Source organism: Lagenorhynchus albirostris, chromosome 20 (genome assembly GCF_949774975.1).
Source record: "Lagenorhynchus albirostris chromosome 20, mLagAlb1.1, whole genome shotgun sequence".
Taxonomy (NCBI): Eukaryota; Metazoa; Chordata; class Mammalia; order Artiodactyla; family Delphinidae; genus Lagenorhynchus; species Lagenorhynchus albirostris.
Window position 1 is genome coordinate 45,389,723 of NC_083114.1, and position 20,346 is coordinate 45,410,068.

The 20,346-nt window shown below is 44.6% G+C and overlaps 1 protein-coding gene across 1 annotated transcript; it reads left to right on the plus strand.

The window, feature by feature from the left end:
* Positions 1–1,831: 1,831 nt before the first annotated feature.
* On the plus strand, positions 1,832–14,330 carry LOC132510647 (translational activator of cytochrome c oxidase 1). Its single transcript, XM_060132766.1, has 7 exons — positions 1,832–1,880; positions 10,153–10,378; positions 10,430–10,875; positions 11,180–11,286; positions 12,653–12,780; positions 13,275–13,452; positions 13,784–14,330. Exons 3-7 carry the CDS (start codon positions 10,596–10,598, stop codon positions 13,982–13,984), a joined length of 894 nt encoding a protein of 297 aa, XP_059988749.1. The 5' UTR covers positions 1,832–1,880; positions 10,153–10,378; positions 10,430–10,595; the 3' UTR covers positions 13,985–14,330.
* Positions 14,331–20,346: the final 6,016 nt, after the last annotated feature.

The window sequence follows — 20,346 nt, forward strand, 5'->3', positions numbered from 1 at the left end:
TCTCTTGGTTGAGTCCTACTTTTCAGAAACAGATGTATTTGTATCCCCAAAGTCATAGCTCTTTGCTTTAATACACGGGGGCTTGGCCCAAAGAAAAAGGCTCTTCTTTTTAGTCAGGGTATTTCCCCTTCTCCCTTTATACATTGTTCTGATTTTGAGGCTCTTTGGCTGGCCGTCTGCTTGAGGTCATCTCTCCTGCACTTACCACCAGATTTGCACTGCATCATTTGGAGATGTAAAGCGAACAGTTCTTGGTCAGAACACTCCTCTGCTTGTTATTGTGTTTGATGGTTCCAGGGTCCTTCCCTCAAGGGTAGCAAGTATAAATTGAGTGTCACTTGCTCTAGGAGGCTGTCAGTTCCTTCCTGTGGAAAAGGGTCTGAAATGAAGGTCTAGTGGTAGAGGGGGCTGGTCCTGCTGGGGCAGGGCTTAACTACACTGAGCTCTCGGTTAAGATTCCTTTCCTGATCTCCACTTTTGTGGTCTGAGTGCTGAGAAGATTTATCCACTCTAACTTGAAAATAATCTGGAGAAAAAAAATTTGTTAATAAGAATAGGGATATATTTGGATAAAGTTGCTATTTACTGTGGAAAACAACAACTTTGAATGTTTTTTTTCCTTGCCCTGCAGACTCCCAGCCCTGTCACCCTCCTTAGGCCCTGCAGTGTGGTCTGGTCCTCTTCCTTTCAACATCCCACTTGGGCCCAGGTGAGACTCCCCAGTCCCCCCAAGCAGACACAGACACACAGTAGCTGGCATGCTGGGATTTTGAAGTCCCGGCTCCCTCACTCTCCCTTTATGCCATGGGCCAGATGGCCTCATGGCTGAGGAGGGGATTTCTGTAGTCTCAGGATTTAGAAAGCCTCTTAGTCAGCCACGCCACAGGAAGCAGAGATCTGTTGTAGTTTCAGAAGCAAGTGTTTGTTTAATGTGTTTAGGTTCTCAGATTGCCAGCCAGCGAGAATAGGTTGGGAGGCTCTGTCTCTGCACTCCTTGAACATGAGAAGAGCCACTGCCGGGACTGCACTGGAAAGGCTGCGGCAGCACCTCTGGGCTCTGGCTCTCTGGGCGGTGGCCCTTTGACATGCTTCTGGCCCCCAGAGCCGCAGCCGCCTTTGTTTTCCTTGTCTGCTCTGAGGGGAGGGGGCTGCTGAATAGATGAGGCCTCAGGTTCCCCATCAGAGAGCTGGTGAGTGGATCCAGGTCCTTCAAGAGTTCGAGTTGTTTACACCCAGGAGAGTCAGAAGCCTCTCTTTCCAGGGAGGAGCCAGGCTGAAAGATGAGGACTTGAAGAGGGAAGAAACTTGATAGCCAGGTGAGAATTTCTTATCAGAACCAGGATCGGCTCTCAGAGAACTGGTTAAGAAACAGAAAACATTAAGACTCCGATGAGTTTTTGATGGCAGGTGTGTCTGAAATTTTAGGAGGAGATTTAGGATGTGGGGGAAAAGCAGTGGTAGCAAAGGAGAAAATATTAGAGGGCAGTAAAGGTCTGAGCTGGGGAAGCATTCAGACCGTCATGTGGCTGTGGAGTGAGACTGTGCTCTCGGCCTGTGTCAGCCTTCCTGGACTGTTCATCAGGTGCCTGTGATGTGGGGTAACTGGGGACAGGGGGACAGGGGGACCCCTTCCTGCTGCAGTTCAGCCCTAGTGTCATTTGGTGGTGGAAACTTGCAGGAGTGGGAGTCCCTCGATCATTCCAGACAATGGCTCTTCTTGGTTGTAGGTTTGTAGAGAGAAGAAGCAGAGGTTGTAAACAGTCATGCTGACTTCCCCCCCTCCCTTTTGTCTTTTCTCTTCCTCTTTACCTTCCCACTGCCTCTCCACTGTAGAACTTCCTCCCTGCTGCAACCTGGGCCTTGAATTCCTAGGCTGTAAGGTATGTAGGAGCTGCAGGGTCTGCCAACCACGGGAGGCCAGCCTAGTAACTTCCCTCCACTGTCCCCAGCTCCTTTGACTGCCTGACTTGGGAGAAGGGAGACCAGTAAAGTAGAAGCCCCAAAGCAACCTCTTCCCTTTCCTGTCTGTGCTCCAGGATGAGGAGGGAGGGTCAGCTTGGCACTGAAGTTGGGTTTTCCCTGGGAGGAAAGCTGAGCTGAGCAGTCACTGTGAACCCTGGGCCAGGCTCTCCAAGAACTGCCATCCCTGCACTGGCTGGGCCAGCTACTCAGTGTTGCAGAGCCTCGTCCTCTTTTCCCACCGTTGTCATTGCTGCTAGTGGTCAGAGTTAAATGTGTGACCACATGGGATGGGCCAGCTCCTCTCAGGCTACTTCCTAGATGTGATTTTTTAAGTGTATAAACATGCAGGTGCCTTTCCAAGAGGCTTGGACTGGTGTATCAAGCCAGAAACAGATAAGCTAATCAAAGTATAAACTCAAGAGGAAGGAGGATACTGGCAGTCTGTGTAAGAGCTGGAAAACTTACAAGTACTGGCCTTTGGGAAAACCCAGTGAATAAGAACTTGTGATACCTGCTATTTGAAAGAATGTTCTCACCTTGGGTTGATTGTGGTAATACAGTGTGTTATGAAACTCGTGGAGCTGAAGCTTTGACTTGCTTGAGTCGAATATGGATCATTTGATATGGTTCCTGTGTATTTGATGACCCCTCTTTCAGTGACTTTCCATCCTTCCTCCCCCGAGCGTGAATTTGTAGCATGATTGTACAAATCTCTATGTAGAGAAAATGGAGATTCCTTGTTCTCTGAAGTGTTAAGCGCTAGCCAATCCATTTCTGTCCCCTTTAGCCTAGTGTGTCTGAACTTAATTTCCTGTTATATATTTAAACTTTTCCTCTACATTATAGGTTTTGTGGCATCCCATGGTCAGGTGGAGAGGAAGCTGCCCCTTGCAGAACTGTACTGTAACCATTTTTTTAAAAAAACATTTTCACAGGATTGATTATACACAGGGCTTGTAAAAAATTTTTTAACACTGTGCTGTGAAACCATGATGGTAAATCTCCATTGAAGGCTACTTCAAAGGCACCTGAAAGTGGAGTGTTATCTATGATTTTATTTCTTGCTTTCTGAATATATTAAACCTAATTTTCACCCTTTCATTCTGTTCAGCCTCCTGTATAAGAAGTACCGTATTTTCTGCCCATCATACTTTGTAATAAAACTTGAACATATATAGATTGACTGAATTTCTTCTTGTGATGAATTCAGTTCTTCCCATTCTGCCACTGTGGTCATGTTCCAGACACACTGGCTGGGGGATTAGACCTCCAGCCCAGCCCATCACACTATCTGATGGCCTAATTCATCACCTTTAACAAAATACAGACCACCTACTGTCTGCTGGGGGCCATGACCCTCAGGTCGCTCACAGTCAACGAGAAGAGACATCTCCATAAAGAAACACTGGCAGTGTTGTGCAGTGATGGGTGTGTTCAGGTTCTCTGGTGGCCCTGAGGAGGAAGTGATCACCTATGTCTGGGTGGGAGCCAGAGAGGGTCAGGGAAAACTTCACAAGACGAAGGATGCTTGAATGGTTTATTTTGGTGGTTGTTTTTTTAACATTTTTATTGGAGTATAATTGCTTTACAATGGTGTGTTAGTTGCTGCTGTATAACAAAGTGAATCAGCTATACATATACATATATCCCCATATCTCCTCCCTCTTGCATCTCCCTCCCACCCTCCCTCCCTATCCCACCCCTCTAGGTCGTCACAAAGCACCGAGCTGATCTCCCTGTGCTATGCGGCTGCTTCCCACTAGCTATCTATTTTACATTTGGTAGTGTATATACATCCACCCCACTCTCTCACTTCGTCCCAGCTTACCCTTCCCCCTACCTGTGTCCTCAAGTCCATTCTCTACATCTCCGTCTTTATTCCTGTCCTGCCCCTAGGTTCTTCAGAACCAGTTTTTTTTTTCTTTTTTAGGTTCCATATATATGTGTTAGCATACGCTATTTGTTTTTCTCTTTCTGACTTACTTCACTCTGTATGACAGACTCTAGGTCCATCCACCTCACTACAAATAACTCAATTTCTTTCTTTTTATGGCTGAGTAATATTCCATTGTATATATGTGCCACATCTTCTTTATCCATTCACCTGTTGACGGACACTTAGGTTGCTTCCATGTCCTGGCTATTGTAAGTAGTGCTGCAATGAACATTGTGGTACATGACTCTTTTTGAATTATGGTTTTCTCAGGGTATATGCCCAGTAGTGGGATTGCTGGGTCGTATGGTAGTTCTATTTTTAGTTTTTTAAGGAACCTCCATACTGTTCTCCATAGTGGCTGTATCAATTTACATTCCCACCAACAGTGCAAGAGGGTTCCCTTTTCTCCACACCCTCTCCAGCATTTATTGTTTGTAGATTTTTTGATGATGGCCATTCTGACTGGTGTGAGGTGATAACCTCATTGTAGTTTTGATTTGCATTTCTCTAATGATTAGTATTGTTGAGCATCCTTTCATGTGTTTGTTGGCAATCTGTATATCTTTGAAGAGATGTCTATTTAGGTCTTCTGCCCATTTTTGGATTGGGTTGTTTGTTTTTTTGATATTGAGCTGCATGAGCTGCTTGTATATTTTGGAGATTAATCCTTTGTCGGTTGCTTTGTTTGCAAATATTTTCTCCCATTCTGAGGGTTGTCTTTTCGTCTTGTTTATGGTTTCCTTTGCTGTGCAACAGCTTTTAAGTTTCATTAGGTCCCATTTTTTTATTTTTGTTTTTATTTCGCTTGCTCTAGGAGGTGGGTCAAAAAGGATCTTGCTGTGATTTATGTCATAGAGTGTTCTGCCTATGTTTTCCTCTAAAGAATTTTATAGGGTCTGGCCTTACATTTAGGTCTTTAATCCATTTTGAGTTTATTTTTGTGTATGGTGTTAGGGAGTGTTCTAATTTCATTCTTTTACATGGAGCTGTCCAGTTTTCCCAGCACCACTTATTGAAGAGGCTGTCTTTTCTCCATTGTATATTCTTGTCTCCTGTATCAAAAATAAGGTGACCATATGTGCGTGGGTTTATCTCTGGGCTTTCTATCCTGTTCCATTGATCTATATTTCTGTTTTAGTGCCAGTACCATACTATCTTGATTACTGTAGCTTTGTAGTTATGAACTGGGTTTTGAAGGCTGAGTTGGAGTCTTCTGGGAGTAAAGAAAGATATTTAAGGCAGAGAGAACATCCATGTATAAATCTGTAGAGGCAAGAAGAATATGGTTCTATTCAGAGAATGGTAAGGTGATGTGGGGTTTTGTGTGGGGAGTGGTGGGAAGTGGGTCTAGAGAGGAGAGCAGGAGCAGGTGGTCTTGTGCTTTGTAGAAAGTTTAGACCTTCCTCCTGTACGAGACTTTGGAAAATTTACACAGAGGGAAGTCATGCTCAGTTCTGCATTTTAGGAGGCAGTGAAGAACATGCCTCCGAGTGGGGGTGAGACAAGGAGTCACCTCACCTATTAAAATAGTCAACATAAGAAAAAGCAAAAGCCTCACTAAGGCAGGAGCAGCAGGGAAGGAGAGGGCAGGGCACAACCGAAGAGATTTAAGGGACAGGCTAATCAGGATTCAGTAATCTGTTGGCTGTGAAGGCTGACCAAGAAATGATAACTCCCACGTCCCCTGGGTGAGGACATCAGGCTCTGATGGCTGACTAGAATTTCCAAGTCCAAGCTGGTTTCCCGAGCCTGTGCCCCAATGTGATAGGATGGAGGAGTTTTATCCCACTGCTATTCAAATGCTGTTAGTCCTAGATGAATACTCCCTCTGTTTATTTTTATTTTCAGTCTGTGCTCTTGTTGAGCCATTTCAAAGGAAAAGAAGAAAGACATTTTGATTGGTTCAGTGAGCCAGTATTTAGTAAGTGCCTTCCACTTTAGTCACGTCATTCAACCTAACTGCAAGGAATGTATTTTTCCTGTGTGCCTAGGAAGAGGAAATAAAGTAATGTCTCCACCATACCATCAAATTAGCAAGAGTATCTGGAATAGTAACGAGTGTGGTTCTATTCATTGAGAGCCGTTAGTACTAGACGACACCTGTTCAAACCTAGTAGAATGATGCCTTCAGCCAGTCTTTAGAATCCAAGGTTCATTGTAAGTTAAAAATTTCAGGGACTTCCCTGGTGGTACAGTGGTTGAGAATCTGCCTGCCAATTCAGGGGACATGGGTTCGAGCCCTGGTTCCGGAAGATCCCACATGCCGTGAAGCAACTAAGCCCCTGTGCCACAACTACTGAGCCTGTGCTCTAGAACCCGTGCTCTGCAACAAGAGAAGCCACTGCAATGAGAAGCCCATGCACTGCAACGAAGAGTAGCCCCTGCTCACAGCAACTAGAGAAAACCTGCGTGCAGCAACAAAGACCCAAAGCAGCCAAAAAAAAATTTTTTTTTTCAATGATCTTGACAGCCAGGTCTCTCGGGATGGTTCGGTCACCTGTGAATTCATTTTGAGACATGAATATTAGCTCAGACTGAGAAAGTAAAAATCTGCCCTGCCATTCATCACAGATAAACAGACACAGATAAAACCAGGTGCAAAGTTAACAGGAAACAATATTTCTCCCAAGCACACACTGCAACTTATCAGATAATAATTCCCTTCTCTGGGTGGCTTTTAAAAATTCACTAAGAAACTGTTCTCTAAAATCAGACTGGGAATTCCCTGGTGGTCCAGCGATGAGTCCATGCTTCCACTGCAGGGTTCAATCCCTGGTCGAGGAACTAAGATCCTGCGTGCCACGTGGTGTGGCCAAAAATAAATAAATAAATAAAATAAAATCATAGACTGTCGGGAAGTTTGCTGTTTGAAATTATGTCCAGTGAGAATGAAGCCTTACAGTCTTGCTTGGAGAATCTAAGTTGCTTTGACAGAAAAGCAGCCTTGATTTCCAACCCAGGTGTAGAACTTCAGGGCTTTCTGAACACAACTTTCCACATTTAACATTGTAGTTTTCAAGGAAACTTAACCTTGGGTCTACTTTGCAGTCCAGAGCTGATGTTGACTCTCTTTTCATATAACTCTGTATTCCTTTGAGTATATCAAACCCTGTTTCAATGAAATTTCACCTAACCTCCACTCATTCCCATAATTATATAATAGAGATCTTTTCCTTTAGTGAGACACTCCACCATCCCTCTGGTGTGCAGTTTGCCTTGTTGCAGTGAGTTGATAGACTGACATTGTTGGACTACAGCTTTGCCCTGGTGGGTTTAGGCTGATTGGACCAGGACTATCTCAAACTTTGTTTTGGCCTCTACTCTTTTTTTATTTTCAATTAATTTATTTATTTTTGGCTGTGTTGGGTCTTCGTTTCTGTACGAGGGCTTTCTCTAGTTGCGGCGAGCCGAGGCCATTTCTCATCGCGGTGCACGTGCCTCTCACTGTCGCGGCCTCTCTTGTTGCGGAGCACAGGCTCCCGAGGCGCTGGCTCAGTAGTTGTGGCTCACGGGCCCAGTTGCTCCGCGGCATGTGGGATCCCTCAAACCAGGGCTCGAACCCGTGTCCCCTGCATTGGCAGGCAGACTCTCAACTACTATGCCACCAGGGAAACCCTTGGCCTCTACTCTTATTTGTGATTATAGATCTCCTTCATTTGCTTTTTGCTACTTGAAGTAACATTTATGTTAAGCTATATTCTTATTTATTATTATTATTTTTAATAATTTTTTTTTGGCTGTGTTGGATCTGTTTCTGCACGCGAGCTTTCTCTAGTTGTGGCGAGTAGGGGCTACTCTTCATTGCGGTGTGCGGGCTTCTCATTGTGGTGTCTTCTCTTGTTATGGAGCACGGGCTCTAGGCACGCGGGCTCCAGTAATTGTGGCACGCGGGCTCAGTAGTTGTGGCTTGTATGCTTAGTTGCTCCGCAGCATCTGGGATCTTCCCTGACCAGGGCTCAAACCCCTCTCCCCTGCATTGGCAGGCGGATTCTTAACCACTGCACCACCAGGGAAGCCCCTAAGCTATATTTTTAAATTACAAAAAGTAATACTCTATATGAATAGCTAGCAAGCACATGAAAAGATGATCAACATCATTAGTCATCTGGGAAATAGAAATCAAAACCACAATGAGAAAAAACAAACAAACAAAACCACAATGAAATACCACTTCATACCCACTAGGATGACAACAGCTAGAGTCAAAAAGAGATGATAACAAGTTTTGGCAAGGATGTGGAGAAATTGGAACCCTCATGCACTACTGGTAGGGATGTAAACAATGCAACCATTTTGGAAAACACTCTGGCAGTTCCTCAAAAGATCGAACAGAGTTACTGTATGACTCACCAATTCCACTCCTAGGCATATACCCAAGAGAAATGAAAATATATGTCTACGCAAAAACCTGTATGTGAACGTTCATAACAGCATTATTCAGAATGGTCAAAAGGTGGAAAAAACCCAAATGTCCATCAACTGATGAATGGATAAATAAAACGTGGTATATTCATGCAATGGAACATTAGTTAACAACAAGGATGAACCCTGAAAACGTTATGATAAATGAAAGAAGCCAGTCAAAAGAACCACATATTGTATGATTCCATTCATATGAAATGTCCAGAATAGGCAGACCCATAGAGACAGAAGTAAAGTGGTGGTTGCCTAGGACTGGGGGAACTGGGGAAAATGGGGAGTAACTGCTAATGGGTACTTTCTTTAGGGAGTGATGAAAATGTAAAATTTGGGTGATGGCTGCACAAATCTGAATATACTAAAAAACATTGTACGCTTTAAATTGGTGATTTGTATGATATTTAAATTACATGTCAGTAAAGTTTTTGTTAAAAAAAAAAAGCTGTACTGGGCACAGGAGTACAGTCCTGCTCTCAAAGAATTTAATATCATGGCAGAGACAAACATTTTGATATTAAAAAAGTAAGTGTTAAGGTACAGACATGTATGAAGTGTTATGTGAACACACAGAGTAGAGCATCTGAACCCAAACGGAGAATTTGCAGATGTTTTCCTCTGGTGGGAAATGATGCCTGAGCTGAATCTTGAAGGAAGAACAAAAATTAGCCAGAAGTGAGGTAAAACAGCAAAGACACAGGTTTGTGCTTAATACAAGAATTGGGAGAAGCAGTAGGAGCAATCTGGTGTTTCTGCGTAATCTGCAAAGTACAAGGAGGAGAGTGCCCAGCCCAAGTAGCTTCGATAATAAAAAATAATAAATTAACAATTCATAAGTGCACTATTAGTTACAGCTAAAAACTCAAAGAAGGACTCTTAGGAAGGCTTTAACCAAGGAGGGGACAGCTGAACTGGGTCTTGAAGCACGATGAAGATTTTATCACCGAGACAGTGAAGTTCACTCCAAGCAGATAGGGGCAAAGAGGTGATAAAGACTTGTATTCAGAGTACAGTGAGTATAATTCCCTCCAACTGGACTGTAGTGTCAGGACATGAGACCAGAAGAATGAGTAGATCTGAGATTATGAAGGTTCTTACATAATAGCTAAAAAATAACATAAAACCTATGCCTGTGTATTTTATCCATTATCCCATTTAATCATAGCAAGGCCATTCTACAGGTAAGAAAACTGAAATATAGGAAAGTAAAGGAACTTGCCCAAGGTTACACAAGTAAGTGTAACAACCGGGCTTTGAACCCACCAGTTCGGACCAGAGGCCACAAACTTAACCTGCTCTCTATCTAACACACCAAGTTTTTGGATTTAATCTCACCAGCCTGGGGAGCCACTGGAAAGTTGTTCACAGCTCCTGCTTTGTTTGTTCTATACCTTCTCCTCCTAATGGCATCGGTTTTCTCTTCTGTGAGAGCAGAGGGAAAATGCAGAGGCGAATTAGGCTCCAGGAAACTCTTCTGATCATCCTCCCTCTCCAGGATGGCAAGTGTCTCTTGCATTTAGGGACTTCATCACTATGATCGCTGCTGCTATTTACATAAGATTTTATTACTTTAAAGCTCCAAGAGCTTTTTTCAACCCTCTTACGTTGGTAAAGCAAGTAGGAGCATCCTTATTTACAGATATCGAAGAGGAAGTTCAGAGAGACTAAATGATTGGATAAATCACATCTCTGGGCGGCGATTTCCCTACCTTAAAGTGAAGTGATTGAACTACCTATTTCTTTGCAACAACAAAACATTTATCATTCTAGGCCTGCTTAGAGTTGGGAAGTCATTCTGAAGCAAAATCAGTTTCATAACTAAGATGTATCTCTACTAGATCATTGTGGGAAGTAAAGTCCGGCGTTCCCCAGGCAACCAGGACGGATTGAGCACAGGGTTGCCCCACCTCCGCCCAGGCTCTGCGCAGCTGCAAGCAACAGAAAAGCAAGTACCACGCGACGGAACGGCTTTTGTGGGCGGTGGGGACGCGTTTTTGGAACGGACCGGGAAAAGGAAGTGTGCTACACCATTGAATGTACCCGCTCCCGGCTGCCGCGGGGAAGGTGCGGCGTACTTCGTGTTCCGGCTGCCCGGGTTGGGCTGCCGCGGTGAAGGTGCGGCGTACTTCGTGTTCCGGCTCCCCGGGGTGGGCCTGAGCCTTTGGCTCTCCAGTGACGGGTTGAGGAGGCCGCAGGCTCTGGACCTGCTTGTTTCAGTGGCGGACTCGGCGGACTGACCTCGGCCACTGCTCTTGCTGACCTTGGCCCAGGGTCGGAGCCGATGGCGGCTTGGGCCCCTGTCACCTTGAGCAGGGCCGCTGCCCAGTGCTTGTGGGCGCGAGGCCCCGGGGTCCGGGTGGCTCGTCCGCGCTTCCCCCCGGCCTTCCAGCCTGAGTCCCCAGGCTGTAGCCCCTGTGAGGGCCGGACGCTGCACCTCACGGCAGAAGTCCTCGCCGGGCACAACAAGTGGTCCAAAGTCCGGCACATCAAGGGTCCCAAGGACACCGAAAGGAGTCGCGTCTTCTCTAAGCTCAGTTTGAGCATTCGCCTAGCGGTTAAAGGTGAGAACTTGACGGTCACCCCCCGGTGGTAGCCACTTGCCCTCACTATGCCCACGGCTTTGCTTGCCTCCTAGAGTTGGGCCAGGCCCACCCCGATCCTCGGCCTTTCATTCAGAGCGAATTGAAAACTTCTTTTCCAAAATACTTACCCAGATCTCATTCAAACACTGGATAAAGTGTCCTCAACAAGCCGAGATCTAAGTGCTGACTTGTCGCTCTTTTGGCTGATGGGGGTAGGAGGCGGAAATCCCTTTTTTCTCTCATGTCATAATGAGATGTCTCTGCTTACTCTTTTCTATCTCAGAAGGAGGCCCCAACCCCGAGTTCAATAGAAACCTGGCCAGCATCTTAGAGGTGTGTCGCAGCAAGCACATGCCCAAGGCAACAATTGAGGCAGCACTGAAAATGGAGGTGTGTCCTCAGTTTAACTTTGTTTTTGATCACAGTCCCTACAGGGCACATGTCTGGAAGGCCACCACACACCCCTTAAATTATCAGAGAAGGGTAGTGATGTCGTTGACACTCAGGCCAAAGTCTCCTGGTGACTCTTCTCTCGGCCATTGGTTATGGGAGCACAGTCAGGACCAGGATGTATAGACAGCGTACAGAACTATATAGCCTAGGATTGCTGAGCTGAGTTTTGAGGAGATGGGGTAAAAAGAAGGGCCACAGTATGGGGAAAGCCCTGGTGTTAGTTTGAGGAAGGGTTTGTTTTTCTGATATTTATGCCTTAAAGGAGAAAAGCCAGTAGAAATAGAGAGGGTGCAGATGATAGTGATAGTGGGAGGGGCTGGAATTAGAGCCTAGGTGTGGGAATTGTCTGCAAGCCCAGCTGAGGGGACACCTCTTCTCTAGGACAAGGGGGAAGGATCTGAGGAAGTAGTAGTCATCTTAATTGCTAACAGTTATTGAGTGCTTATTCCAGGCCAATTTCTTTGATAAGAACTTTGTATGCATTACCTCACTGACTCCTCAGAACAACCTTAAATGGAAACTGAGGCACTGAAAGATTAGGCGACTTGACCACGTCACACAGAAAATGACAGACTGGGAACCAGACAGACTCCAGAGCCTATGCCTAACCGTCATTCATACTGCCCTCCTGTCAGGTGTGGTGCAGATAAGGCGGTGGAGGCAGAGGATTTTCCCCCACCTGGTGTCCTTAATTTCCTTTGTGAAAGAGGAAGGGAGAAGTCATCAGTTGAGAGTTCCTGGGAAGACGGCAGGGCAGGGTGATGGAGAGAGTGGTGAAGATAGGATGCGCGGGCAAAGAATGAGCAGAGGCAGTGTGGGAGATCCAGATGAGATTGGTCATTAGAGTTTTTGATCGATTGTTTGAATTTTGAGGCTATGCTATTTGATAAGGCCCAGATGTGTCATTTCACGTGGCAGTACTCAGCAGCGCTGGGGTAGGAGCACAGGTGGGTTTCATGCGGGATAAGGTGTACGAGAATGAGTTTTAGTAGGCGCTATTGCGGGGTGGATGTGGGATTCAGCTGGGGAGGGGTGAAAACAAAGCTGGGAGATGGCAGATTGATTGTTCAGGGACAAGAGAAACAGACTGCCTTCCAAGTAAGGGATAGTACTTCCAATTATCTCAAAAGTTGGTCCCAAGGGCCTCCTCTCAGAGGGGAGGACAAAATTGAAGCTTAACAGCCTAGGCTCCAGCCCAGGGAGCCCATCCCATGGAGTCAACTTTGTGGTGCCTGTGGTGCCTGGGCTGGCATGTAGGAGGGAACTAGGAAACCGGAAAATGTGATTATGTTGTTTATTGCAGAAAACCAAGGACATTTATTTGTTGTATGAGGGCCGAGGCCCTGGTGGCTCTTCTCTTCTCATTGAGGCGTTATCTAACAGTAGCTCCAAGTGCCACTCGGACATCAAACATATCCTGAACAAGAATGGGTAGGTGTGTGTCTGGGGAGAGAGGAAGGGTACAGAGTCTTTAGGTTCCAATTCTGTGCAGGGAAAGTACTGTTGTTCCTGGTGGCATTTCAAGTTTTACACACACTTCATCCTTAGCAGAATCCAAATGGGATCGTTTATTCTCCCTTAATGTGTTCTGTACTGGGCAGGATCCAAAAGACTTGTTCATCAGGTGTAGAACGAGCTCTCTGTCCCATTATCCCATCTGTCTGTATAATGTCCAGGTCTTAAAATGTACAACCAGGAATGGAATCTTGATTGCACAGGAATTGATGAGCAAAGTCTTTGCATCCTCCAAACCCCAGACAGGGCAGAAAATAGAAGGTTGGGGTTATGTTTGGATTATTCCCTTGCCCAGTGGTAGCTGCATCTGCCTCAGGAAGAGAGCTGCTCCATGTCTGTTTATACGCCAGGGGCTGGGTGGGAATGAGTGTCTAAAGGCATTCTTTCTGGCCCATTCCCTTTCCTATTAGGGGAATGATGGCTGAAGGAGCTCGCCACTCCTTTGACAAAAAGGGGGTGATCGTGGTTGGAGTGGAGGACAAAGAGAAGAAAGCTGTGAATCTGGAGCGTGCCCTGGAGCTGGCAATAGAAGCAGGAGCTGAGGATGTCAAGGAAACTGAAGATGAAGAGGAAACGAACATTTTTAAAGTGAGTGTGAAGCCTTAGTGTTTGGTGGACTTCCGAGAGGCCCCTGATTGACACGTTAAGGCATGCTTCTGTCAGTCTCCTCTTTCCTGTGCCCGGGGTACAGGTGAGATAAAGAGCTCACATATTGCACAGACATTTACTAAGAGAATACCGGATAGGGCTTACTCTCTTGAGGACGATGAGAAGGATTCAGAACATTGAAAACTCTGTTTCTGCCAGTGAAGACTTAAACCCAGTGATACAGTAATTCCATTCAGGTTTTGCAAACTTCTGTCCAGCTTTGTCCTGTTATCTCCTGGCTACTTACCTCCTGACTTTCCTTTGTTCCTAGTTTATTTGTGATGCCTCTTCACTGCATCAAGTGAGGAAGAAGCTGGACTCCCTGGGCCTGTGTTCTGTGTCCTGTATGCTAGAGTTCATCCCCAACACAAAGGTGCGGCTGGCTGACCCTGACCTGGAGCAGGCTGCCCATCTCATCCAGGCTCTCGGCAACCACAATGACGTGATCCACGTCTATGACAACATTGAGTAGCCAGGCTGTACGTGCCCCCGGCAGCCTATTCTGGAGCACAAGCTTCTGCAGCGTCCTCTGAGACTCAAGCAGGTCAGGGCGGTGGGTGGTCTAGCAGGTTAGGAAGCAGAAGACCTGTAGTTTGTGGTCAGCGGAATCCCTGCACTTTTGTGAAGCCTATTTGTCAGCTCTGCTGGTGTCTCCGTGCCCTCCCAGGTGAGCCCCTCCACATCCTTCTGGATGCAGAGTGAGGCCAGTCAGCTGGTCAGATTCTGATCTCAGGAAGTTGGCCCTTGTGGGGATGGTAGGTGCCCTGAGGGCCCATGTACTAGAAACTGCTCTTAAATAATAACAGTTATTGATCTGGGTTTGCCGCACTGCTGTTGTATGACTCTTGAGTGTTCCTGGGTTTGTGTCCAGTTGCTGGGACCCTCTTGACTTCCTTTCAAGTCTGTAGGCTTAGTTCCACTACTCCAATCCCAAGACTTTATTTTTTTGATTGACCATAGAAATGTAGCTCCCTCCAGGTACTTTGTGCTCTAGTGCTCATCTAATGGCTTAAACATGTCATTCTTTCACATAACTAATATTGATCAAACACCTACTGTGTACCAGGAACTGCACTTACAGGCTGTTCAATTGATGCCCTGTGTTAGATCCACTCTAAGACGTAGGACCTCATGGGGAAGACACAGGATTGCTCTCTACCGGAGCTGTCCCAGGGCAATGTGAGGTGCTGTGCACGCATCCTTGTTCTCTTTGTGTGGCCTCTGTACCCTTCTTCTGTCAGAGAGCTTAAGGCTGTGGCCCCGAAGGAGATCAAGTGCCAGTGATAAGGGACTCCAGGCCCTGCTTTGCCTGGGTCCCTCTGTGTTCTGAGATTGCTCAGAGTGGACCTGTCAGTGGGCTGCGCTCAGGAAGGGCTGTACCAAGCTGGTTTTGAAAGCTGCTTGATCCCCAGAATGCCCAGCCCTGGCTCCTTTCCATCCCTGATGCCAGATGATGGGGCACTGGGAACTGGAAAGGAGATAAGAACAGAAAGAAGGCTGAGTCAGAAGCCTGGCCAGGTGGGAAATAGGGGCCTTGGTGCCTTTTGTTCCTGAGCCACTTCTGGGTTTAGAGAGACAAGGAGTGCCAACCACCTGTGCTGGAGCCCGTCAGGCGTGTCGGTCCCGGAGCGGCTTTTTGATCCCTGTTATCCACCTTCTTGTAAGTTGTTTAAGCCAGTTCTGAGCTCAGAGTAATTTTCCTGAAGGACTCGTAGGTAAATGAGGATGGAAAAGAACTAAAACCAGATTGGCTAAATGATAACTTCACCTTCTAGGAAAAACAGATTACTAATTCCATGATGACTTCAACAGCTGGAGAGTGAAGGCTAGAGGGAGGAAAACCAATGAAATAACCTGTTATCGTGCCAAAGCATATGCTGTTATACCTCATTTCATAATTTTGGTACTACCTGGCATTCTTTAGTTTTTATAGGAGATAACTCATCTAAATATCTGAATAGCACATCATTAAAATAGGGCAATGTAAAGTTTAAATGCCACTTCCTAACTTATAAGATACTTTCATATTTCATTCATTTGATTTTCAAAACAAACCTACAAAATAGGCCAAGTATTTTATGCACAGATGATCTCATACCAAGCAGGTGAGAACTACATCTGTATGAAATAAACCAAGGTCTATTATAAATGTTGAATATAAATTAATTTGGAAGAATGTGGTCATGCTGATCTGAGAAATCCGTACTAAGGAAGCCTGCTCTAGAAGGGAACTTGGTTACTCATGTGAATACTCCTCTAATCTAATAGATAGGATTTGTTAATGTGAATTCTTGTGTAACCAGTTTTCTTGCATAGACATACTAAACAGCTCTGCACTGACCCCTGGCGGTGCCCTGCAGTCTTTCCTGCAACTAGTATGGGAAAGGCAGAAATGAAAGCTTACTTGGACCTGCTCTGCCTCTAGATCTGGTAAAGAGACCCTTAGCTCTACAGGTTAAATAGTTAACTATTTAACTGAATAGTTAAGTAAAGAGAGTATGAGTTATTCTGCCACTAGAAATTATTTTTCAAAGAATATTTTATGTCAGAGAAAATGTTTACAATATAATGTTAAGTGAAAAACAAAGATGCAAAACTATATGTATAGTATGGTCCAAATTTTAAAATATATATCATACTTTATATATGAACTTTTAAAAAAAGACTAGAAGGAAGTATACCAAAATATCAAAACTGGTTATCTCTGGGTGGTGATGTTATAATTGAGTTTTATTTTCAATAATCGTATCTTACTTTATCAGGGAAGCATTTTTTTAAAAAGAAAACTAGTCACATTATTGTCCTGTTAGGGAGACAGCATGTGAGAGGGTGGGATTCAGGTGTACCTTAAAGTCAGAAGAATAGCGTCTGGTCCTGGCTTGCCTTTGCCTTATCTTTGGTCATTGTCTTAGCAACACAAAATCATTTAGAGCCTTGAGCTGGCTTGGGCTCATTTTCAAGTTTCCTTTCAGTGGGATGGAAGTATCAGTGACAGGCTCTGTCCATAGCCTTGACTCTTACGAGAAGCGCTCATGTGGTATGTAGCTGCCCCAACTCTGCCAGGGGCCCCCGCTGAATCAGACAGGAACAGTGAAGACTCTGCCTCTAGCCAACTCTGGAAATTCAGTCGTGTGGTTGAGTTACTTTTTTTTTCTCTCGGAAATATATAGCACAGCTGTCAATAAAGCTTCACACTCTTAAGAGTCCTCAACTTTTGAATCCCTGAGGACTCCTCTGAAGACATTCTATGAAGAGAAAATAAGTGAGCCAGTAGATCTCACAAAAGAGAGTGTCATGATAGATACTACACTCGTCTTGACTGAAATCACTTTCTCTCTTTATTCTATCCCCAGACAGTGAATGGGATAGAAGTTTTTACTTTTTCCTCTTTTTATCTTTCTTTGGTTTTGCCAAAAAGGTAACCTTTATTGTTTTTTAAAAAGTCAAACCTTATAGAAATATACAGCAAAAAAATTAAAGTCCCATCTAATCCTAACCTCCTAAAATAACAACCACCATTAACAGTCTGCTCTTCTCATTGGTGTCAATCTTCTGGGGCACAAATTCTGACTCTTGTCAGTTGCTAGCAACCTTGGGGAAGAACTTAACCTCTTTGTACTTATTTCTTCATCTATAAAATGGGGATAATAGCATCTATATCATAAGGCTGTTTTGAGAATTAAATAAGTTAATATATGCTAAGCACTTAAAACAGTGCCTGGCAATAGGAAGTGTTCAGTGTATGTTGGCCTTTTTTCCCACTAAGTGTGAAAGAACTATTTTAAAAACTGAAATGTGATCACCCTATATATATCTGCTTTATAACCTGTCTCCTGCGCCCCCTCCCCCCAGATATATCCTGGATTCCTTTTGGTATTAGAATGGAGACGTCTGCTTCATTCTTTTTAGTAGCTACGTAGTATTTTATTGTATTAATTAATGTGCCATAATTTATTTAACTAGTCTCTATCAATGGACATTTGGGTTGTCTATCTTACAGAAGATGCTACGATGAACATTCTTTACCTTTGCTCTCTTGCAAAATATTCTTTAGGATAAATTTATAGAAGTGGAATTTCAAAACGAAAAGCAATTTTTCTTTAGAAGTAAATGTCCATATATAAAAATGTAAAGGAGATGTAAAAATCTTCTGTGTACATCACTTCTTAACAATGCAGATAAACTAACTGGTTGAACTGGTAATCTGAATATATTCCACTTTACCTCTGAATTAAAAGAATTTTCATCAAATTAGGTGATAGGTTTTTTGGTTTGTTTTTGTTTTTACACCAAATTCATTGAGCTATCCCTTAAGGAAATTTATTCATTTGTATTTATTGTTCCCTGTCATGTGTCCTGTGCTCTTGGAAGAAAAAAGGAAAATGTGCAGCTGGTGTGTGATTGGCTGCCTAATGAGTCTTGGGGTCAGGAGTGGCTCACGTGCTTAACCAGGAGCATCTACTCAGTGTAAAACTAGGGGAATAGACTTGAGAAGGCCTGGCCCAGTTGGGAGCCTTCACATGGGGAAAATGAAGAGTGAGGAGAGAGACAACATAGAGTAGATAAAATACATAGCTAAAAGGGCACACCTGTGGAAATTACATTCAATTACTAACATACCCATTTGAAGTTCACTTATTTATTCAACAAATAATTGTTTTTTTTAAGAATTATATGTTGAACACTTTGACTATTTTTAAGAGCCAGTAGAGTGAAGCCTAATTAATTTATATCTTGTGAATTCTGAGTTTTTTAAAATATTTATTTATTTGGTTGCACCGGGTCTAGTTGCGGCAGGTGGGCTCCTTAGTTGTGGCTCGCCAGCTCCTTTAGTTGAGGCACGTGAACTCTTAGTTGTGGCATGCATGTGGGATCTAGTTCCGTGACCAGGGATCAAACCTGGGCCCCTTGCATTGGGAGCACAGAGTCTTAACCACTGTGCCACCAGGGAAGTCCCAAATATTTGTTTTTTTGAATGTGCTGTGAGAGATGCTAGACCATCTTTTTTTTTTTTTTTTTCAGTACACGGGCCTCTCACCGCTGTGGCCTCTCCCCTTGCGGAGCACAGGCTCCGGACACGCAGGCTCAGCGGCCATGGCTCACGGGCCCAGCCGCTCCGCGGCATGTGGGATCCTCCCAGACCGGGGCACGAACCCGTGTCCCCTGCATCAGCAGGCGGACTCTCAACCACTGCGCCACCAGGGAAGCCTTAAAGTTTTTAAGCAGAGCATGACAGGATCAGGTATCCATTTTAAAGGATCACCCTGTGATGGGAGTGATCTTGAGAGGCTGTTAAACTAAGTAATCCAAGTGAGAGATTTTGGGGGTTTGAACTAGGATGGTGGAGCTGGGGCTGGGAGAGGAGTGGACAGATTGGAGACATGGTCGAGATTAGCTGTGGGGGAAGGGAAATGGAGAGAAAGAGCTCTCCAAGTTAGATAACTCAGAAGCATCCAGCTTGGGGAACTGAAGATGGAGAGAGGATATAGAGAACTATGGAGGAAAATGATCAGTTCAATTTGGACCTGTAGAATTTGAGGTGCCTGTGGGGTACTCAATGGGTGATGCCTCTGAAGTTCAGAAGAAAGCCCAGTATGGTAAATGCAGCATGGGAATGTTTGAGATGGCTGGTTAAGCAGCAGGCAACAGAAATGAAGCCCTCAAAGAAAGCAGTTGATAGTAAAGTAGAAGAAAAATCAGAAGGCTCTTTTCAGCTAAAGACTTAATGTAGTTGTATTGCATGTGCTACTATGTACGAGGCACTGTTCAAAGTGCCGGTGATAGCGCAGTGAACAGGACAAAATCCCTCTTCCTACACGGCTTATGTTCATTGTAGTTGGAAGAAAGACTAAGTATATAATTTCAGGCACTATGAAGAAAAATAAGGCAAAATATAGAAATACAGAATGATGGAGGGGAGAGGGGCTATTTTGGATCGTGTGTTTAGGCGCTCTTAATAGTTGATATCTAAGCAGAGACCTGAATGCAATGCAAGAATTAGCTGTGGGAACATCTTAGGGAAGAGCATTCTAGGCAGAACAAATGGCAAGTGCAAAGGTCCTGAGCTTGGTAGGTTCAAAGTATGGTGAGAATGCCAGTGTGGCTGGAGCGATTGAGGGAGCAGGAGAGTTGTGGTAGGAGAGGATGGCTGGAGCCGGCTCCTGTTGGGCCTGGAAGATTCTATTCTAAGTGTGGTGGGAAGCCATTGGAGGGTTGAGAGCAGGGGAGTGACATGATCTGAATTACATTTTACAAGGATCACTCTGGCTGCTGTGTGGAGAATCATTTGCTGGGTGGCCACAGAGGAAACAAGGAAACCAGTTAGGAGGCTAGGGCAGTTATACAGTAGAGATGGTGGTGGCTTGCACTAGGGTGGAAGTGGTGAGTAGTTGGATTCAGATACATTTTGAAACGAGAGCTGAAAAGACTTGCTGGATGACTGGATATAGGGATGTTAGGGAAAGTGAAATCAAGGAAGACGCCTCCTAGGTTTGTATTTTAACAATTGGGAAAACAGAGGAGCAAGGTTTGTGGGGGGAGGGGGAAAGAATCAAGAGTTCAGTGTAAAACACATTAAATTGGAGTTGTGTTTTAGACATTCCAGGAGAAGCTGCTGAATGGACCTTTGAATACAGGCAAGTATTCCTAAATCTAGGAGTGGGTCCTACATTTCCACTGGCATAAATGTCTTTTTTTTTAAATATTTATTTCACAGCTCAGTAAAATTAAGGGTCAGATCTGAGCCTCAGATTGGCAGATTGTGACCTCCAGCACTGGCCTATTACACACATTCTTAACAGGGTGATATCCCCAACAGGACGAAAAATGATTCTT